The 20598-nt window shown below is 42.0% G+C and overlaps 1 protein-coding gene across 1 annotated transcript in view; it reads left to right on the forward strand.

The window, feature by feature from the left end:
• Positions 1-20598, forward strand: part of SEC24B (SEC24 homolog B, COPII coat complex component) — a 521322-nt gene that overhangs the window by 383835 nt on the left and 116889 nt on the right. The window contains exon 18 of the mRNA XM_053700185.1: positions 11956-12066. Coding sequence (XP_053556160.1) covers positions 11956-12066 — 111 coding nt within the window. The remainder of the gene's footprint in view (positions 1-11955; positions 12067-20598) is intronic.

A 20598-nucleotide genomic window follows, 5' to 3' on the forward strand; every position in this document is an offset into this window, starting at 1 on the left:
CGATCCACATCCCAGGAGTGGAGAACTGGGAGGCGGACTTTCTAAGTCGTCAGACTTTTCATCCGGGGGAGTGGGAACTCCATCCGGAGGTATTCGCTCAACTGGTCCATCGTTGGGGCAAACCAGATCTGGATCTCATGGCGTCTCGCCAGAATGCCAAACTTCCTCTTTACGGTTCCAGGTCCAGGGACCCGGGAGCGAAGCTGATAGATGCTCTAGCAGCTCCTTGGTTCTTCAGCATGGCTTATGTGTTTCCACTGTTTCCTCTGCTCCCTCGACTGATTGCCAAGATCAAACAGGAGAGAGCATCATTGATAATGATAGCGCCTACGTGGCCACGCAGGACCTGGTATACAGACCTAGTGGTCATGTCGTCTTGTCCTCCATGGACTCTACCTTTGAGGAAAGACCTTCTAATACAAGGTCCTTTCAATCATCCAAATCTTATTTCTCTGAGACTGACTGCGTGGAGATTTAACGCTTGATCCTATCAAAGCGTGGTTTCTCCGAGTCAGTTATTGATACTTTGATACAGACACGAAAGCCTGTTACCAGAAAAATCTACCATAAGATATGGCGTAAATACCTGTATTGGTGCGAATCCAAGAGTTACTCGTGGAGTAAGGTTAGGATTCCAAGGATATTGTCTTTTCTCCAAGAGGGTTTGGAAAAAGGCTTATCAGCTAGTTCTTTAAAGGGACAGATTTCTGCTTTGTCTATTCTTTTGCATAAGCGTCTGGCAGAAGTTCCAGACATCCAGGCTTTTTGTCAAGCGTTAGCTAGGATTAAGCCTGTGTTTAAAACTGTTGCTCCTCCGTGGAGCTTAAACTTGGTTCTTAAAGTTCTTCAAGGAGTTCCGTTTGAACCCCTTCATTCCGTTGAAATTAAACTTTTATCTTGGAAAGTTCTATTTTTGGTGGCTATTTCCTCGGCTCGAAGAGTCTCGGAATTGTCTGCCTTACACTGTGATTCTCCTTATCTGATTTTTCATTCAGACAAGGTAGTTCTGCGTACTAAACCTGGGTTTTTTACCTAAGGTAGTCTCTAACAGAAATATCAATCAGGAGATTGTTCTTCCGTCATTATGTCCTAATCCTTCTTCAAGGAAGGAACGACTTTTGCATAATCTGGATGTAGTCCGTGCCCTGAAATTCTATTTACAGGCAACTAAAGATTTTCGTCAAACTTCTTCCCTGTTTGTCGTTTACTCTGGACAGAGGAGAGGTCAAAAAGCTTCGGCAACCTCTCTCTCCTTTTGGCTTCTTAGCATAATACGTTTAGCCTATGAGACCTCTGGACAGCAGCCCCCTGAAAGAATTACAGCTCATTCCACTAGAGCTGTGGCTTCCACCTGGGCCTTTAAGAATGAGGCTTCTGTTGAACAGATTTGCAAGGCTGCGACTTGGTCTTCGCTTCACACTTTTTCAAAATTTTACAAATTTGACACTTTTGCTTCTTCGGAGGCTGTTTTTGGGAGAAAGGTTCTACAGGCAGTGGTTCCTTCCGTTTAAGTGCCTGCCTTGTCCCTCCCATCATCCGTGTACTTGGCTTTGGTATTGGTATCCCATAAGTAATGGATGACCCGTGGACTGAACACACTTAACAAGAGAAAACATAATTTATGCTTACCTGATAAATTTATTTCTCTTGTAGTGTGTTCAGTCCACGGCCCGCCCTGTGTTTTTAAGGCAGATCTAAATTTTATTTAATACTTCAGTCACCACTGCACCCTATGGTTCCTCCTTTCTCGTCTTGTTTTGGTCGAATGACTGAATATGACATGTGAGGGGAGGAGCTATGTAGCAGCTCTGATTGGGTGATCCTCTTGCAATTTCCTGTTGGGGAGAGAATATATTCCATAAGTAATGGATGACCCATGGACTGAACACACTACAAGAGAAATAAATTTATCAGGTAAGCATAAATTATGTTTTCTAAATTATTTTTTCTTGCTAGAGTTCAGATGGAGCAAGAGGACTTGCAGGCTATTACTTGCACTCTTTGCCTTAATGCTAATGTGGAGCCGCCTATCCCTTTTTGTTCCTCATGTATTGAGAGAACTTTACAGTATAGGGAATCGGATAGGCTTTTTGTTTAAGAGCCTTCTTTTTCTAAGGAGATTGTTGTTCAACAGTCTCCTGTTCAAGCTATTCTGCAGCTTTCCTCTCAATCATCCCATTCTCAATCCTCTTCTCATGCAGTGCCCTGCGCTTCGTCTCAGACTGTTTTTTCTTAGCAGGATATGGCTGCTCACATATCCTCCGCTGTATCAGATGCTTTGTCTGCTTTTCCTGCTTTGCAGGGGAAGCGCAAAAGGAAGTTTAAGGGTTCTGACTCTGTGGGAGTTATGTCTGTTGTTCCTTCTCATAAGTCTGAGGAAGAAGATACTTCAGTTGCGTCTGAAGGGGAGGTTTCAGACTCAGTGTAATTCCTTCTGCTGATTCTGAAGTAGTTTCTTTCAGGTTAAAACTGGAGCACCTCCGTTTGTTACTTAGGGAGGTTTTAGCTACCTTGGATGACTCTGGTCTTAGTTACTCCCAAGAAGGCTAGTAAGCTTAATAAGTTTTTTGAGGTTCCCACTGTGGCAAAACATAATTTATGTAAGAACTTACCTGATAAATTAATTTCTTTCATATTGACAAGAGTCCATGAGCTAGTGACGTATGGGATATACAATCCTACCAGGAGGGGCAAAGTTTCCCAAACCTCAAAATGCATATAAATACACCCCTCACCACACCCACATTTCCGTTTAACGAATAGCCAAGCAGTGGGGTGATAAAGGAGTAGAAAGCATCAACAAAAGAAATTTGGAAATAATTGTGCTTTATACAAAAAATCATAACCACCATAAAAAGGGTGGGCCTCATGGACTCTTGCCAATATGAAAGAAATTAATTTATCAGGTAAGTTCTTACATAAATTATGTTTTCTTTCATGTAATTGGCAAGAACCCATGAGCTAGTGACGTATGGGATAGCAATACCCAAGATGTGTATCTCCACTCAAGAGTCACTAGAGAGGGAGGGAATAAAATAAAAACAGCCATGTTCCGCTGAAAAAATTAATCCACAACCCAAAAAAATAAGTTTATTTTCATTATTGAAAGAAAAAAACTTAAATGAAAAGCAGAAGAATCAAACTGAAACAGCTGCCTGAAGAACTTTGCTACCAAAAACTGCTTCCGAAGAAGCAAATACATCAAAACGGTAGAATTTAGTAAATGTATGCAAAGAAGACCAAGTTGCTGCTTTGCAAATCTGATCAACTGAAGCTTCATTCTTAAAAGCCCCCGAAGTGGAGACTGATCTAGTAGAATGAGCTGTAATTCTGAGGCGGGGCCTGACCCGACTCCAAATAAACTTGATGAATCAAAAGTTTCAACCAAGAAGCCAAGGAAATAGCAGAAGCCTTCTGACCTTTCCTAGGACCAGAAAATAAAACAAATAGACTGGAAGTCTTCCTGAAATCTTTAGTAGCTTCCACATAATATTTCAAAGCTCTGAGCACATCCAAAGAATGCAAGGAACTTTCCAAAGAATTCTTAGGATTAGGACATAAGGAAGGGACAACAATTTCTCTATTAATGTTGTTAGAATTCACAACCTTAGGTAAAAATTGAAAAGAAGTCCGCAAAAACTGCCTTATCCTGATGAAAAAATCAGAAAAGGAGACTCACAAGAAAGAGCAGATAGCTCAGAAACTCTTCTAGCAGAAGAGATGGCCAAAAGGAACAACACTTTCCAAGAAAGTAGTTTAATGTCCAAAGAATGCATAGGTTCAAATAGAGGAGCCTGTAAGGCCTACAGAACCAAATTAAGACTCCAAGGAGGAGAAATTGATTTAATCACAGGCTTAATATGAACTAAAGCCTGTACAAAACAGTGTATATCAAGTATAGCAATCTTTCTGTGAAATAAAACAGAAAGAGCGAAGATTTGTCCTTTCAAGGAACTTGCAGACAAACCTTTATCCAAACCATCCTGAAGAAACTGTAAAATTCTAGGAATTCTAAAAGAATACCAGGAGAATTTATGAGAAGAACACCATGAAATGTAAGTCTTCCAAACTCTATAATAAATCTTTCTAGAGACAGATTTACGAGCTTGTAACATAGTATTAATCACTGAGTCAGAGAAACCTCTATGACTTAGCACTAAGCGTTCAATTTCCATACCTTCAAATTTAATGATTTGAGATCCTGATGGAAAAACGGACCTTGAGATAGTAGGTCTGGCCGTAACGGAAGGGGCCAAGGCGGGCAACTGGACATCCGAACCAAATCCGCATACCAAAACCTGTGTGGCCATGCTGGAGCCACCAGCAGCACAAATGATTGTTCCATGATGATTTTGGAGATCACTCTTGGAAGGAGAACTAGAGGCGGGAAAATGTAAGCAGGATAATAACACCAAGGAAGTGTCAGCGCATCCACTGCTTCCGCCTGTACATCCCTGGACCTGGACAGGTATCTGGGAAGTTTCTTGTTTAGATGAGAGGCCATGAGATCTATCTCTGGAAGACTCCACATCTGAACAATCTGAGAAAATACATCTGGATGGAGAGACCACTCCCCTGGATGTAAAGTCTGGCGGCTGAGAAAATCCGCCTCCCAATAGTCTACACCTGGGATATGTACCACAGAGATTAGACAGGAGCTGGATTCCGCCCAAGCAAGTATCAGAGATACTTCTTTCATAGCTTGGGGACTGTGAGTCCCACCCTGATGATTGACATATGCCACTGTTGTGATATTGTCTGTCTGAAAACAAATGAACGGTTCTCTCTTTAACAGAGGCCAAAACTGAAGAGCTCTAAGAATTGCACGGAGTTCTAAAATATTTATTGGTAATCTCGCCTCTTGAGATTTCCAAACCCCTTGTGCTGTCAGAGATCCCCAAACGGCTTCCCAACCTGAAAGACTCGCATTTGTTGTGATCACAGTCCAGGTTGGCCGAACAAAAGAAGCCCCTTGAACTAAACGATGGTGATCTATCCACCACATCAGAGTGTGTCGTACATTGGGATTTAAGGATATTAATTGTGATATCTTTGTATAATCCCTGCAACATTGGTTCAGCATACAAAGCTGTAGAGGTCTCATGTGAAAACGAGCAAAGGGGATCGCGTCCGATGCTGCAGTCATGAGACCTAAAACTTCCATGCACATAGCCACTGAAGGGAATGACTGAGACTGAAGGTGCCGACAGGCTGCAACCAATTTTAAACGTCTCTTGTCTGTTAGAGACAGAGTCATGGACACTGAATCTATCTGGAAGCCTAAAAAGGTGACCCTTGTCTGAGGAATCAAGAAACTTTTTGGTAAATTGATCCTCCAACCATGTTTCTGAAGAAACAACACTAGTTGATTTGTGTGAGATTCTGCAGTACGTAAAGACTGAGCTAGTACCAAGATATCGTCCAAATAAGGAAACACCGCAATACCCTTTTCTCTTATTACAGAGAGTAGGGCACCCATAACCTTTGAAAAGATTCTTGGAGCTGTTGCTAGGCCAAATGGAAAAGCAACAAATTGGTAATGCTTGTTTATCAGTTTCTGAGATTCTCTTTTCTAATGTTCTGGATGAATCGGAATATGAAGGTATGCATCCTGCAAGTCTATTGTGGACATATAATGTCCTTGCTGAACAAAAGACAGAATAGTCCTTATAGTCACCATCTTGAAAGTTGGTACTCTTACATAACGATTCAAAATTTTCAGATCAATTTTGATAATATCAAAAATAGCATCACAAATAAAATGATTAGCTTATTGCAGTAAGCGAACAATGCTAGATAAGTCAGAATCCAATTCCTGTTGTGCTAACTTTTCCAACCAGAAAGTTGATGCAGCCGCAACATCAGCCAAAGAAATTGCAGGTCTGTGAAGATGACCCGAATATAAATAGGCCTTCCTTAGATAAGATTCAAGCTTCCTATCTAAAGGATCCTTAAAGGAAGTACTATCTTCCATAGGAATAGTGGTACGTTTAGCAAGAGTAGAAATAGCCCCATCAACTTTGGGGATTTTTTCCCAAAACTCTATAGATTTTGCTGGTAAAGGATACAATTTTTTAAACCTTGAAGAAGGAGTAAAAGAAGTACCTGGCTTATTCCATTCCTTAGAAATCATACCAGAAATAGCCTCAGGAATAGGAAAAACCCCTGGAGAAACCACAGGAGGTTTAAAAACAGCATTTAAACGTTTATTAGACTGAACGTCAAGAGGACTGGTTACCTCAATATCCAAAGTAATTAACACTTCTTTTAATAAAGAACGCATATACATATATTTAAATCAATAAGTAGATTTGTCAATGTCTGAGGACGGATCTTCTGTATCAGATAGATCCTCATCAGAGAGGATAAATTATTATGTTGTTGGTCATTTGAAATTTCATCATCTAAATGAGAAGTTTTAAAAGACCTTTTACGTTTATTAGAAGGTGGAAATGCAGACAAAGCCTTCTGGATAGAATCAGAAACAAACTCTTTAAAATTTACAGGTATATCATGCACATTAGAAGTTGAAGGAACTGCAACTGGCAATGTACTATTACTGATGGATACATTATCTGCATGTAAAAGTTTATCATGACAACTATTACAAATGACATTCTGTGAAATAATTTCTACAATTTTATAGCAAATGCACTTAGCTTTGGTAGAACCGATTTCAGGCAGCAATGTTCCAGCAGAAACTTCTGAGGCAGGATCAAATTGAGACATCTTGCAAAATGTAAGAGAAAAAACAACATATAAAGCAAAATTATCTATTTCCTTATATGACAGTTTCAGGAATGGGAAAAAATGCAAATAGCATAGCCCTCTGATAGAGAAAAGGCAAGAAGCAAACATCAATGGGTTATTGAAATAATGAAAAAGTTTGGCGCCAAGTATGACGCACAATGTAACTTAAACTTTTTTGGCGCCAAAAATAACCGGAAATGACATACTCGTGTCACTAATGACGCAACCGTGTGAAAGGTCTCGGCATCAAGTATGACGCCGGAAATGACTAAATTGCGTCATAGACGTATTTTTTTGCGCCAAAAATATTTTTGCGCCAAGAATGACGCAATAAAGTTTAGCATTTGACGCACCCGTGGGCCTAATACCGCCCGCAATTTGCAAGAAGTAGTCAATTGAAAAAAAAAATAAACCCTAGGTAAGAAATAAATTCTTTAAAAAAATGTTATATTCCCCAAATATGAAACTGACAGTCTGCAGAAGGAAATACATGAACCAGACTCATGGCAAATATAAGTACAATACATATATTTAGAACTTTATATAAATGCATAAAGTGCCAAACCATAGATGAGGTGTCTTAAGTAATAAAAAACATACTTACCCAAAGACACCCATCCACATATAGTAGATAGCCAAACCAGTACTAAAACAGTTAACAGTAGAGGTAATGGTAAATTGAGAGTATATCGTCGATCTGAAAAGGGAGGTAGGAGATGAATCTCTACGACCGATAACAGAGAACCTATGAAATAGACCCCCGTTAGGGAAATCATTGTATTCAATAAGTGATACTCCTTTCACGTCCCTCTGACATTCGCTGTACTCTGAGAGGAATCGGGCTTCAACAATGCTGAGAAGCGCATATCAATGTAGAAATCTTAGCACAAACTTACTTCACCACCTCCATAGGAGGCAAAGTTTGTAAAACTGAATTGTGGGTGTGGTGAGGGGTGTATTTATATGCATTTTGAGGTTTGGGAAACTTTGCCCCTCCTGGTAGGATTGTATATCCCATACGTCACTAGCTCATGGACTCTTGCCAATTACATGAAAGAAAGTATTTCCTGTTCCAGATCTGGTTTCAGAGATTATTTCTCGGGAATGGGAGAAACCTGGAATGCCTTTTTCTCCTTCTCCTATTTTTAAGAAGATGTTTCCTATTGCGGATTATATTAAGGAATCTTGGCAGACAGTCCCTAAGGTTGAAGGAGCTATTTCCACTTTGGCTAAGAGGACCACTGTTCCTATTGAGGATAGTTGTTCTTTTAAGGATCCCATGGATAAGACGTTGGAGGCTTTACTTAAGAGGATTTATGTTCACCAGGGGCTCCAATGGCAACCTGTTGCGTGTATTTCTACCCTTACCAGTGCGGCTGCTTACTGGTTTGATGCGTTGTCTGATTCTATTCTTCAGGAGACTTCTCTGGAGGAGATTCAGGATAGAATTAAAGCTTTAAAATTGGCCAATTCTTTTATTGCAGACGCTTCTTTGCAGGTTGTCAAGTTGGGAGTTGGTTAAAGTCCTTGTCTGCGGATGTTTCATCTAAGTCTAAGCTTTTATCGATTCCTTACAAAGGGAAGACTTTGTTTGGGCCCAGTTTGGCTGAAATTATTTCTGATGTTACTGGTGGGAAGGGGCATTCTCTTCCTCAGGATAAGAGAAATAGGCAGAAGGGTTGTCAGAGTAATTTTAGTTCCTTTCGTTACTTTGCTGGTAAGTCTTCCTCTTCCTCCTCCATGCAGGTTCAATCCAGGACTTCTTGGAGACATTATCAGTCCTGGAGCAAGGGGAAGCAATCTAAGAAGCCTGCCGCTGACTCAAAGTCAGCATGAAGGGTCTGCCCCCGATCCGGGAATGGATTGTGTGGGGGGCAGGCTGTCTTTGTTTGCTCAAGCCTGGGCAAGGGATGTTCCAGATCCTTGGGTAATAGATATTGTATCCCAGGGATACAAACTGGAGTTCAAGACTTTTCCTCCCAGGGGCAGGTTTCATCTTTCAAGGTTATCGATAAATCCGTTAAAAAAGAGGCATTCTTAAGTTGTGTCCAGGATCTTACCGATATGGGAGCCAACCTGTTTATTGTCCCCAAAAAAGAGGGAACCTTCAGACCCATCCTAGATCTAAAGTTAGTAAACACATTTCTCAAGGTTTCATCCTTTAAGATGGAAACTATTCAGTCAATTCTTCCTCTGGTTCAAGTGGGTCAGTTCATGACTACTGTAGATCTGAAGGATGCATATCTACATATTCCCATTCACAAGGATCATCACAAGTTCCTGAGATTTGCTTTTCTAGATCTGCATTTTCAGTTTGTGGCCCTTCCTTTTGGTATTGCAACAGCTCCCAGGGTGTTTTCGAAGGTTCTGGGTGCGTTGTTGGCAGTTCTCAGATTGCAGGGGGTTGCAGTAGCTCCTTATTTGGAAGACATTCTAGTTCAGGTGCCATCTTTTCAACTAGCAAGCTCCCACACGGAGTTGCTGTTGTCTTTTCTGCACTCCCACGGTTGGAAGGTGAATTTAGGAAAAAGTTCCTTGATTCCGGTTACAAGAGTGGTATTTTTGGGAACCATTATAGATTCTCTGGAAAAGAAGATCTTTTTGACAGAAGCAAGGAAGTCAAAAATGTTCAATTCGTGTTTGGCTCTTCAGTCATCCCCTCGGCCGTTGGTGGCCCAGTGTATGGAAGTTATTGGTCTAATGGTCTCAGTCATGGACATCATTCCGTTTGCTCGGTTCCATCTCAGGCCTCTGCAGTTATGCATGCTGAGATAGTGGAACGGAGATTATGCGGATCTGTCTCCAAAGATTGTTCTAGATCAGACTGCAAGAGATTCTCTTCTGTGGTTGTTGTCTCAGGATCTTCTCTCCCAGGGAACCTGTTTTCGCAAGCCTTCCTGGGTGATCGTGACAAGAGACGCCAGTTTGCTGGGTTGTGGACCTGTCTGGGGTTCCCTGAAGGCGCAGGGTCTGTGGACCCAGGAGGAATCGGTTCTTCTTATAAATGTGTTTGAATTGAGGGCAATCCTCAATGCCCTTCTAGCCTGGCCTCAGTTGACTTCAACCCAGTTTATCCGATTTCAGTCGGACAATGTAACGTCCGTGGCTTACATCAATTATCAGGGAGGAACTCAAAGTTTCTTGGCGATTCAGTGGGCAGAGGCTCACAATTGTTGTCTGTCTGCGATCCACATTCCAGGGGTGGACAATTGGGAAGCGGATTTTCTGAGCAGACCGTCTTTTCATGCAGGGGAGTGGGAGCTTCATCTGGAAGTGTTTTTCAGTTTGATTCTCAGGTGGGGTCAACAGGAGTTGGATCTTATTGGCATCTCATCACAATGCCAAGCTTCCGAGGTACAGGATCCTCAAGCGGTTCTCATAGATGCTTTAGCAGTTCCTTGGAAGTTCAGTCTGGTATACGTGTTTCCTCCGTTTGCCCTTCTTCCTCGAGTCATTGCTCGGATCAGGCAAGAGAGAGTGTCAGTGATTCTCATTGCACCGTCCTGGCCTCACAGGATCTGGTATGCAGATCTGGTGGAAATGTCATAGTCTCCTCCGTGGGGTCTTCCTTTAAGGAAGGACCTTCTACTTCAAGGGCCCTTCCTTCATCCAAATCTCGTTTCTCTGAAGCTGACTGCTTGGAGATTGAACGCTTGATTTTGTCTAAGCGTGGTTTTTCTGAGTCAGTTATTGAGACTATGATTCAGGCGCGTAAGCCTGTGACTAGAAAGATTTATTATAAGATATGGCGCAAATATCTGTATTAGTGTGAATCTAAGGGCTACTCTTGGAGTAGAGTTAGGATTCCTAGGATGTTGTCTTTTCTCCAGGAGGGTTTGGAGAAAGGTTTGTCTGCTATTACCCTGAAGGGTCAAATTTCTGCTTTATCTATTTTGTTACATAAACGTCTGGTGGATGTGCCTAATGTTCTGTTTGTTTGTCAGGCCCTGGTAAGAAATCGGCCTATGGTTAAGTTGGTAACTCCTCCTTGGAGTCTTAATTTAGTTTTGAGAGTTCTTCATCAGGCTCCGTTTGCACCTATTTATTCTTTGGATATCAAGTTTGTTGTCCTGGAAGGTTATGTTTTTGGTTGCTATCTCTTCGGCTCAAAGAGTTTCGGAGCGTCCTGCATTGCAATGTGAGTCTCCTTTTCTTATTTTTGATTCTGATAAGGTAGTACTTCATACTTCATTAGGTTTTCTTTCCAAGGTTGTTTCTGATTAGAATATTAATCAGGAGATTGTTGTTCCTTCTTTGTGTCCTAATCCTTCTTCTTATAAGGAACGTTTGTTGCACAATCTTGATGTAGTTCGTGCTTTGAAATATTATTTACAGGTGACTAAGGATTTTCGCCAGTCTTCTTCTTTATTTATCTTTTCTGGGAAGCGTAAGGGTCAGAAAGCTACGGCTACTTTGCTTTCTTGTTGGTTGAGGAGTATTATTCGCTTGGCATATGAGACTGCTGGTCAGCGGCCTCCTGAGAAAATCACGGGTCACTCCACGAGGGCTGTTTCTTCTACTTGGGCTTTTAAGAATGGTGCTTCTGCAGATCAGATTTGCAAGGCTGCCACTTGGTCATCTTTACACACTTTTTCAAAATATTTAAAATTTTATACTTTTGCTTCAGCAGAGGATGTTTTGGGGAGAAAGGTCCTTCAAGCAGTGGTGCCTTCTGTTTAGGCTAACTGTCTTGTCGCTCCCTAATCATCTGTGTCCTCTAGCTTGGGTATTGATTCCCACTAGTAATTAATGATTCCGTGGACTCACTATATCTTAGGAAAGAAAACATAATTTATGCTTACCTGATAAATGTATTTATTTCCGGATATAGTGAGTCCACGGCCCACCCTTTATTCTCAGACTGTTTATTTTTATTTAATCCTCAGACACCTCTGCAACTTTGTTACTTCCTTTCTCCTTTGCTTCTGGTCGAATGACTGGAGGTTATGGGTTAGGGAGTGATATTTAACAGCTTTTCTGTGGTGCTCTTTGCTGCCTCCTGCTGGCCAAGAGGGATATTCCCACTAGTAATTAATGATTCCGTGGACTCACTATATAAGGAAATAAATAAATTTATCAGGTAAGCATAAATTATGTTTTTGTTCCCTTAAATATTATTGCATTTATGACAATATTCTAGTAAACTTGTAAGTTTTAAATTAGAGTTTTACAAAATAGTTAATACAATTTTTGCTTTCTGCACAGGGCAGCGCAGAATTCGAGTGCACACGCTGTGTTTGCCTGTGGTGACTTCATTGTCTGATGTGTTTGCGGGAGCAGATGTGCAAGCAATCACTTGCCTTTTGGCAAATATGGGTAAGTACCAAAGACACAATCCTTTTTTTTTTTTTTCTTCTGTTGATAATCCTGTGTAGTAAGAGATGCTGAAAGACAATACACTAGTCCTGTGCAGGCTTTTAATAAAGACATTCAATCATGAGAGGGCTCTACTCATATCCAAAAGCGTGGACGGACATTTGGCTGTCAGATAACAGTTCGGCCATGAAATAGATAGATATGATAGATAAATACATAGATGCGATAAATAGATGCGATAGATACATAGATGCAATAGATTTGATAGATAAATAGATAGATTCAATAGATAATTTCCCAGACAGAGAATTACAAGACGTGCAGACTGGGACCCATGGTAAGGTTCCCAGAGGCAGTTGCGGCGCCCGAGGCTCTGATTAGAACAGAGCACTTTGGAGCGTATCTGCCCTCGGCCGAAATCGGAACATGCTTCGGCATTCTGTCCGTCGGCCAAATGTCCGTCTGACAGAATGCTGTCTGCCAAATGTCTGTCTGCATTTTGTCAGTGCACCATCCAAAAGAAAGTTAACAGACTTTTTGTGCTGCAAGGAATAGATTAGCAGTTTTAGTTTGTATATAGCCTACATTAAACTGCTTACAATGATTTGATTTCTCCAACATAGGTGTGTCCGGTCCACGGCGTCATCCTTACTTGTGGGATATTCTCCTCCCCAACAGGAAATGGCAAAGAGCCCAGCAAAGCTGGTCACATGATCCCTCCTAGGCTCCGCCTTCCCCAGTCATTCTCTTTGCCGTTGTACAGGCAACATCTCCACGGAGATGGCTTAGAGTTTTTTAGTGTTTAACTGTAGTTTTTATTATTCAATCAAGAGTTTGTTATTTTAAAATAGTGCTGGTATGTACTATTTACTCTGAAACAGAAAAGAGATGAAGATTTCTGTTTGTAAGAGGAAAATGATTTTAGCAACCGTTACTAAAATCGATGGCTGTTCCACACAGGACTGTTGAGAGGAATTAACTTCAGTTGGGGGAACAGTGAGCAGACTTTTGCTGCTTGAGGTATGCTGGAAGCTGTCATTTTCCCTATGGGATCCGGTAAGCCATTTTATTACAGACAGTAAATAAGGGCTTCACAAGGGCTTTTTAAGACTGTAGACATTTTCTGGGCTAAATCGATTTATATATAAACATATTTTATACTCCATAGCCTTGAGGAATTATTTTAATCTTGGGAATTTTGTAAAATACCGGCAGGCACTGTATTGGACACCTTATTCTCTAGGGGCTTTCCCTAATCATAGGCAGAGTCTCATTTTCGCGTCTGTATTGCGCACTTGTTTTTGAGAAGCATGACATGCAGATGCATGTGTGAGGAGCTCTGATACATAGAAAAGACTTTCTGAAGGCGTCATTTGGTATCGTATTCCCCTTTGGGCTTGGTTGGGTCTCAGCAAAGCAGATACCAGGGACTGTAAAGGGGTTAAATATAAAAACGGCTCCGGTTCCGTTATTTTAAGGGTTAAAGCTTCCAAATTTGGTGTGCAATACTTTTAAGGCTTTAAGACACTGTGGTGAAATTTTGGTGAATTTTGAACAATTCCTTCATACTTTTTCGCAATTGCAGTAATAAAGTGTGTTCAGTTTAAAATTTAAAGTGACAGTAACGGTTTTATTTTAAAACGTTTTTTGTACTTTGTTATCAAGTTTATGCCTGTTTAACATGTCTGAACTGCCAGATAGACTGTGTTCTGAATGTGGGGAAGCCAAGGTCCCTTCTCATTTAAATAGATGTGATTTATGTGACACAAAATTTAGAGAAAATGATGCCCAAGATGATTCCTCAAGTGAGAGGAGTAAGCATGGTACTGCATCATCCCCTCCTTCGTCTACACCAGTCTTGCCCACACAAGAGGCCCCTAGTACATCTAGCGCGCCAATACTCCTTACTATGCAACAATTAACGGCTGTAATGGATAATTCTATCAAAAACATTTTAGCCAAAATGCCCACTTATCAGCGAAAGCGCGACTGCTCTGTTTTAGAAAATACTGAAGAGCATGAGGACGCTGATGATATTGTTTCTGAAGGGCCCCTACACCAGTCTGAGGGGGCCAGGGAGGTTTTGTCTGAGGGAGAAATTTCAGATTCAGGGAAAATTTCTCAACAAGCTGAACCTGATGTGATTACATTTAAATTTAAGTTGGAACATCTCCGCGCTCTGCTTAAGGAGGTGTTATCCACTCTGGATGATTGTGAGAATTTGGTCATCCCAGAGAAACTATGTAAAATGGACAAGTTCCTAGAGGTCCCGGGGCCCCCCGAAGCTTTTCCTATACCCAAGCGGGTGGCGGACATTGTAAATAAAGAATGGGAAAGGCCCGGTATACCTTTCGTCCCTCCCCCCATATTTAAAAAATTGTTTCCTATGGTCGACCCCAGAAAGGACTTATGGCAGACAGTCCCCAAGGTCGAGGGGGCGGTTTCTACTCTAAACAAACGCACCACTATACCCATAGAAGATAGTTGTGCTTTCAAAGATCCTATGGATAAAAAATTAGAAGGTTTGCTTAAAAAGATGTTTGTTCAGCAAGGTTACCTTCTACAACCAATTTCATGCATTGTCCCTGTCACTACAGCCGCGTGTTTCTGGTTCGATGAGCTAGAAAAGGCGATCACTAGTAATTCTCCTTCTTATGAGGAGATTATGGACAGAATCCGTGCTCTCAAATTGGCTAATTCTTTCACCCTAGACGCCACTTTGCAATTGGCTAGGTTAGCGGCGAAAAATTCTGGGTTTGCTATTGTGGCGCGCAGAGCGCTTTGGTTAAAATCTTGGTCAGCGGATGCGTCTTCCAAGAACAAATTGCTTAACATTCCTTTCAAGGGGAAAACGCTGTTTGGCCCTGACTTGAAAGAGATTATCTCTGATATCACTGGGGGCAAGGGCCACGCCCTTCCTCAGGATAGGTCTTTCAAGGCCAAAAATAAACCTAATTTTCGTCCCTTTCGTAGAAACGGACCAGCCCCAAGTGCTACGTCCTCTAAGCAAGAGGGTAATACTTCTCAAGCCAAGCCAGCCTGGAGACCAATGCAAGGCTGGAACAAGGGAAAGCAGGCCAAGAAACCTGCCACTGCTACCAAGACAGCATGAGATGTTGGCCCCCGATCCGGGACCGGATCTGGTGGGGGGCAGACTCTCTCTCTTCGCTCAGGCTTGGGCAAGAGATGTTCTGGATCCTTGGGCGCTAGAAATAGTCTCCCAAGGTTATCTTCTGGAATTCAAAGGGCTTCCCCCAAGGGGGAGGTTCCACAGGTCTCAATTGTCTTCAGACCACATAAAAAAACAGGCATTCTTACATTGTGTAGAAGACCTGTTAAAAATGGGAGTGATTCATCCTGTTCCATTAGGAGAACAAGGGATGGGGTTCTACTCCAATCTGTTCGTAGTTCCCAAAAAAGAGGGAACGTTCAGACCAATCTTCGATCTCAAGATCCTAAACAAGTTTCTCAAGGTTCCATCGTTCAAAATGGAAACCATTCGAACAATTCTTCCTTCCATCCAGGAAGGTCAATTCATGACCACGGTGGATTTAAAGGATGCGTATCTACATATTCCTATCCACAAGGAACATCATCGGTTCCTAAGGTTCGCATTCCTGGACAAGCATTACCAGTTCGTGGCACTTCCGTTCGGATTAGCCACTGCTCCAAGGATTTTCACAAAGGTACTAGGGTCCCTTCTAGCGGTGCTAAGACCAAGGGGCATTGCAGTAGTACCTTACTTGGACGACATTCTGATTCAAGCGTCGTCCCTTCCTCTAGCAAAGGCTCACACGGACATTGTCCTGGCCTTTCTCAGATCTCACGGATGGAAAGTGAAAAGAGTTCTCTATCTCCGTCAACGAGGGTTCCCTTCTTGGGAACAATAATAGACTCCTTAGAAATGAGGATTTTTCTGACAGAGGCCAGAAAAACAAAACTTCTAAATCAGAGGACCAGAGATTCACTCCGTTGGTGGCTGTCCCTGGACAACCTGTCACAGGGGATGAGCTTCCGCAGACCAGAGTGGGTCATTGTCACGACCGACGCCAGTCTGATGGGCTGGGGCGCGGTCTGGGGACCCCTGAAAGCTCAGGGTCTTTGGTCTCGGGAAGAATCTCTTCTACCGATAAATATTCTGGAACTGAGAGCGATACTCAATGCTCTCAAGGCTTGGCCTCAGCTAGCAAAGGCCAAGTTCATACGGTTTCAATCAGACAACATGACTGTTGCGTACATCAACCATCAGGGGGGAACAAGGAGTTCCCTGGCGATGGAAGAAGTGACCAAAATCATTCAATGGGCGGAGACTCACTCCTGCCACTTGTCTGCAATCCACATCCCAGGAGTGGAAAATTGGGAAGCGGATTTTCTGAGTCGTCAGACATTACATCCGGGGGAGTGGGAACTCCATCCGGAAATCTTTGCCCACATTACTCAACTGTGGGGCATTCCAGACATGGATCTGATGGCCTCTCGTCAGAACTTCAAGGTTCCTTGCTACGGGTCCAGATCCAGGGATCCCAAGGCGACTCTAGTAGATGCACTAGTAGCACCTTGGACCTTCAAACTAGCTTATGTATTCCCGCCGTTTCCTCTCATCCCCAGGCTGGTAGCCAGGATCAATCAGGAGAGGGCATCGGTGATCTTGATAGCTCCTGCGTGGCCACGCAGGACTTGGTATGCAGACCTGGTGAATATGTCATCGGCTCCACCATGGAAGCTACCTTTGAGACGAGACCTTCTTGTTCAAGGTCCGTTCGAACATCCGAATCTGGTCTCACTCCAACTGACTGCTTGGAGATTGAACGCTTGATCTTATCAAAGCGAGGGTTCTCAGATTCTGTTATTGATACTCTTGTTCAGGCCAGAAAGCCTGTAACTAGAAAAAATTTCCACAAAATATGGAAAAAATATATCTGTTGGTGTGAATCTAAAGGATTCCCTTGGGACAAGGTAAAAATTCCTAAGATTCTATCCTTTCTTCAAGAAGGATTGGAGAAAGGATTATCTGCAAGTTCCTTGAAGGGACAGATTTCTGCCTTGTCTGTGTTACTTCACAAAAAGCTGGCAGCTGTGCCAGATGTTCAAGCCTTTGTTCAGGCTCTGGTTAGAATCAAGCCTGTTTTCAAACCTTTGACTCCTCCTTGGAGTCTCAATTTAGTTCTTTCAGTTCTTCAGGGGGTTCCGTTTGAACCCTTACATTCCGTTGATATTAAGTTATTATCTTGGAAAGTTTTGTTTTTGGTTGCAATTTCTTCTGCTAGAAGAGTTTCAGAATTATCTGCTCTGCAGTGTTCTCCTCCTTATCTGGTGTTCCATGCAGATAAGGTGGTTTTACGTACTAAACCTGGTTTTCTTCCGAAAGTTGTTTCTAACAAAAACATTAACCAGGAGATAGTCGTGCCTTCTTTGTGTCCGAATCCAGTTTCAAAGAAGGAACGTTTGTTGCACAATTTGGATGTTGTTCGCGCTCTAAAATTCTATTTAGATGCTACAAAGGATTTTAGACAAACATCTTCCTTGTTTGTTGTTTATTCTGGTAAAAGGAGAGGTCAAAAAGCAACTTCTACCTCTCTCTCTTTTTGGATTAAAAGCATCATCAGATTGGCTTATGAGACTGCCGGACGGCAGCCTCCTGAAAGAATCACAGCTCATTCCACTAGGGCTGTGGCTTCCACATGGGCCTTCAAGAACGAGGCTTCTGTTGATCAGATATGTAAGGCAGCGACTTGGTCTTCACTGCACACTTTTACCAAATTTTACAAGTTTGATACTTTTGCTTCTTCTGAGGCTATTTTTGGGAGAAAGGTTTTGCAAGCCGTGGTGCCTTCCATTTAGGTGACCTGATTTGCTCCCTCCCTTCATCCGTGTCCTAAAGCTTTGGTATTGGTTCCCACAAGTAAGGATGACGCCGTGGACCGGACACACCTATGTTGGAGAAAACAGAATTTATGTTTACCTGATAAATTACTTTCTCCAACGGTGTGTCCGGTCCACGGCCCGCCCTGGTTTTTTAATCAGGTCTGATAATTTATTTTCTTTAACTACAGTCACCACGGTATCATATGATTTCTCCTATGCAAATATTCCTCCTTTACGTCGGTCGAATGACTGGGGAAGGCGGAGCCTAGGAGGGATCATGTGACCAGCTTTGCTGGGCTCTTTGCCATTTCCTGTTGGGGAGGAGAATATCCCACAAGTAAGGATGACGCCGTGGACCGGACACACCGTTGGAGAAAGTAATTTATCAGGTAAACATAAATTCTGTTTTCCTCTATGCATGTATGTTCTAACTGCAATCTAGGTTGTCTACTAATGCTGGGTTTTAGAATGCCTTAGTGAGAGAAATGTTAGCCCTTAATAAAGGAATGTAATTTTAATTTCTCTTGTTAAGTGTGTTCAGTCCACGGGTCATCCATTACTTATGGGATATATTCTCCTTCCCAACAGGAAGTTGCAAGAGGATCACCCAAGCAGAGCTCCTCCCCTCACATGTCATACCCAGTCATTCTCTTGCAACTCTCAACAAAGAAGGAGGTCGTGAGAGGAGTTAGGAGTTTTTTACTTAATTATTCTTCAATCAAAAGTTTGTTATTTTAAATGGCACCGGAGTGTGCTGTTATTTCTCTCAGGCAGTATTTAGAAGAAGAATCTGCCTGCGTTTTCTATGATCTTAGCAGACGTAACTAAGAATCCACTGGCTGTTCTCGCACATTCTGAGGAGTGGGGTAACTTCAGAAAAGGGAATAGCATGCGGGGTCACCTGCAAATGAGGTATGTGCAGTAAAATATTTTCTAGGAATGGAATTGACTAAGAAAATACTGCCGATACCCATATGATGTAAGTACAGCCTAAAATGCAGTAGTAGCGACTGGTATCAGGCTGGTAAATGTATGCACAGTAGAGTTATTTTCTAGGGAATAGAATTTGACTGAAAAAATACTGATAATACTGAAATAATGTATGAGCCTTAACTGCAGTAGAAGCGACTGGTAGCAGGCTTAGTGATAACTTTACACAACATCTGAAATGTTGTTTTTTAAAACGTTTACTGGCATGTTAATCGTTTTGTGAGGTACTTTGGTGATAAATCTCTTTATCATGATTTTTTCCACATGATTTTTTCCACATGGCTAACGTATATTTCTGCATAGAAACCGTTATAGCTGGTCTCCCACTGTTGTAATATGAGTGGGAGGGGCTTTTTGTTAGCGCCTTGTTGCGCAGTTAAAATTCAATCATAGTCTTCCTGTTTCTTCCTCCTTGATCCAGGACGTCTCCAGAGAGCTCAGGGGTCTTCAAAATTTATATTTGAGGGAGGTAATCAGTCACAGCAGACCTGTGACAGTGTGTTTGACTGTGATAAAAACGTTAACTGTTATATTGATTATCCGTTTTTGGGTATTAAGGGGTTAATCATCCTTTTGCTAGTGGGTGCAATCCTCTGCTAATTTCATACATTTAATGTAAAGATTTGGTTGCTGTAACTGAATTAGTTCATTGTTATTTCAACTGTAATTGTCTTTTTGTGTTTTTAAAAGCGCAGCAGCGTTTTTACATTGCTTGAAAATTTTCTGAAAGTAATTTCCAAGCTTGCTAGCCTCATTGCTAGTCTGTTTAAACATGTCTGATACTGATGAATCTGCTTGTTCATTATGTTTAAAAGCCAATGTGGAGCCCAATAGAAATATGTGTACCAATTGTATTGATATTACTTTAAATAAAGGTCAGTCTTTACCGGTAAAGAAATTATCACAAGACATCGAGGGGGAAGTTATGCCGCCTAACTCTCCTCACGTGTCAGTACCTGCGCCTCCCGCTCAGGAGGTGCGTGATGTTGTGGCGCCAAGTACATCAAGGCCCTTACAAATCACTTTGCAAGATATGGCTAATGTTATGAAAGAAGTATTATCTAATTTGCCTGAGTTAAGAGGCAAGCGCGATAGCTCTGGGTTAAGGACAGAGCGCGCTGATGACACGAGAGCCATGTCCGATACTGCGTCACAATTTGCAGAACATGAGGATGGAGAGCTTCATTCTGTGGGTGACGGATCTGATCCAGGGAGACCGGATTCAGAAATTTCAAATTTTAAATTTAAGCTTGAGAACCTCCGTGTATTGCTAGGGGAGGTGTTAGCGGCTCTGAATGATTGTGACACGGTCGCAATCCCAGAGAAGTTATGTAGGCTGGATAAATACTATGCGGTGCCGGTGTGTACTGACGTTTTTCCTATACCTAAAAGGCTTACAGAGATTATTAGCAAGGAGTGGGATAGACCCGGTGTGCCCTTTTCCCCTCCTCCGATATTTAGAAAAATGTTCCCAATAGACGCTACCACACGAGACTTATGGCAGACGGTCCCTAAGGTGGAGGGAGCAGTTTCTACTTTAGCTAAGCGCACCACTATCCCGGTGGAGGATAGTTGTGCTTTCTCAGATCCAATGGATAAAAAATTAGAAAGTTACCTTAAGAAAATGTTTGTTCAACAAGGTTTTATATTACAGCCCCTTGCATGCATTGCGCCCGT

The sequence above is a fragment of the Bombina bombina genome, chromosome 2 (genome assembly GCF_027579735.1).
Source record: "Bombina bombina isolate aBomBom1 chromosome 2, aBomBom1.pri, whole genome shotgun sequence".
In the NCBI taxonomy this organism is placed as follows: domain Eukaryota; kingdom Metazoa; phylum Chordata; class Amphibia; order Anura; family Bombinatoridae; genus Bombina; species Bombina bombina.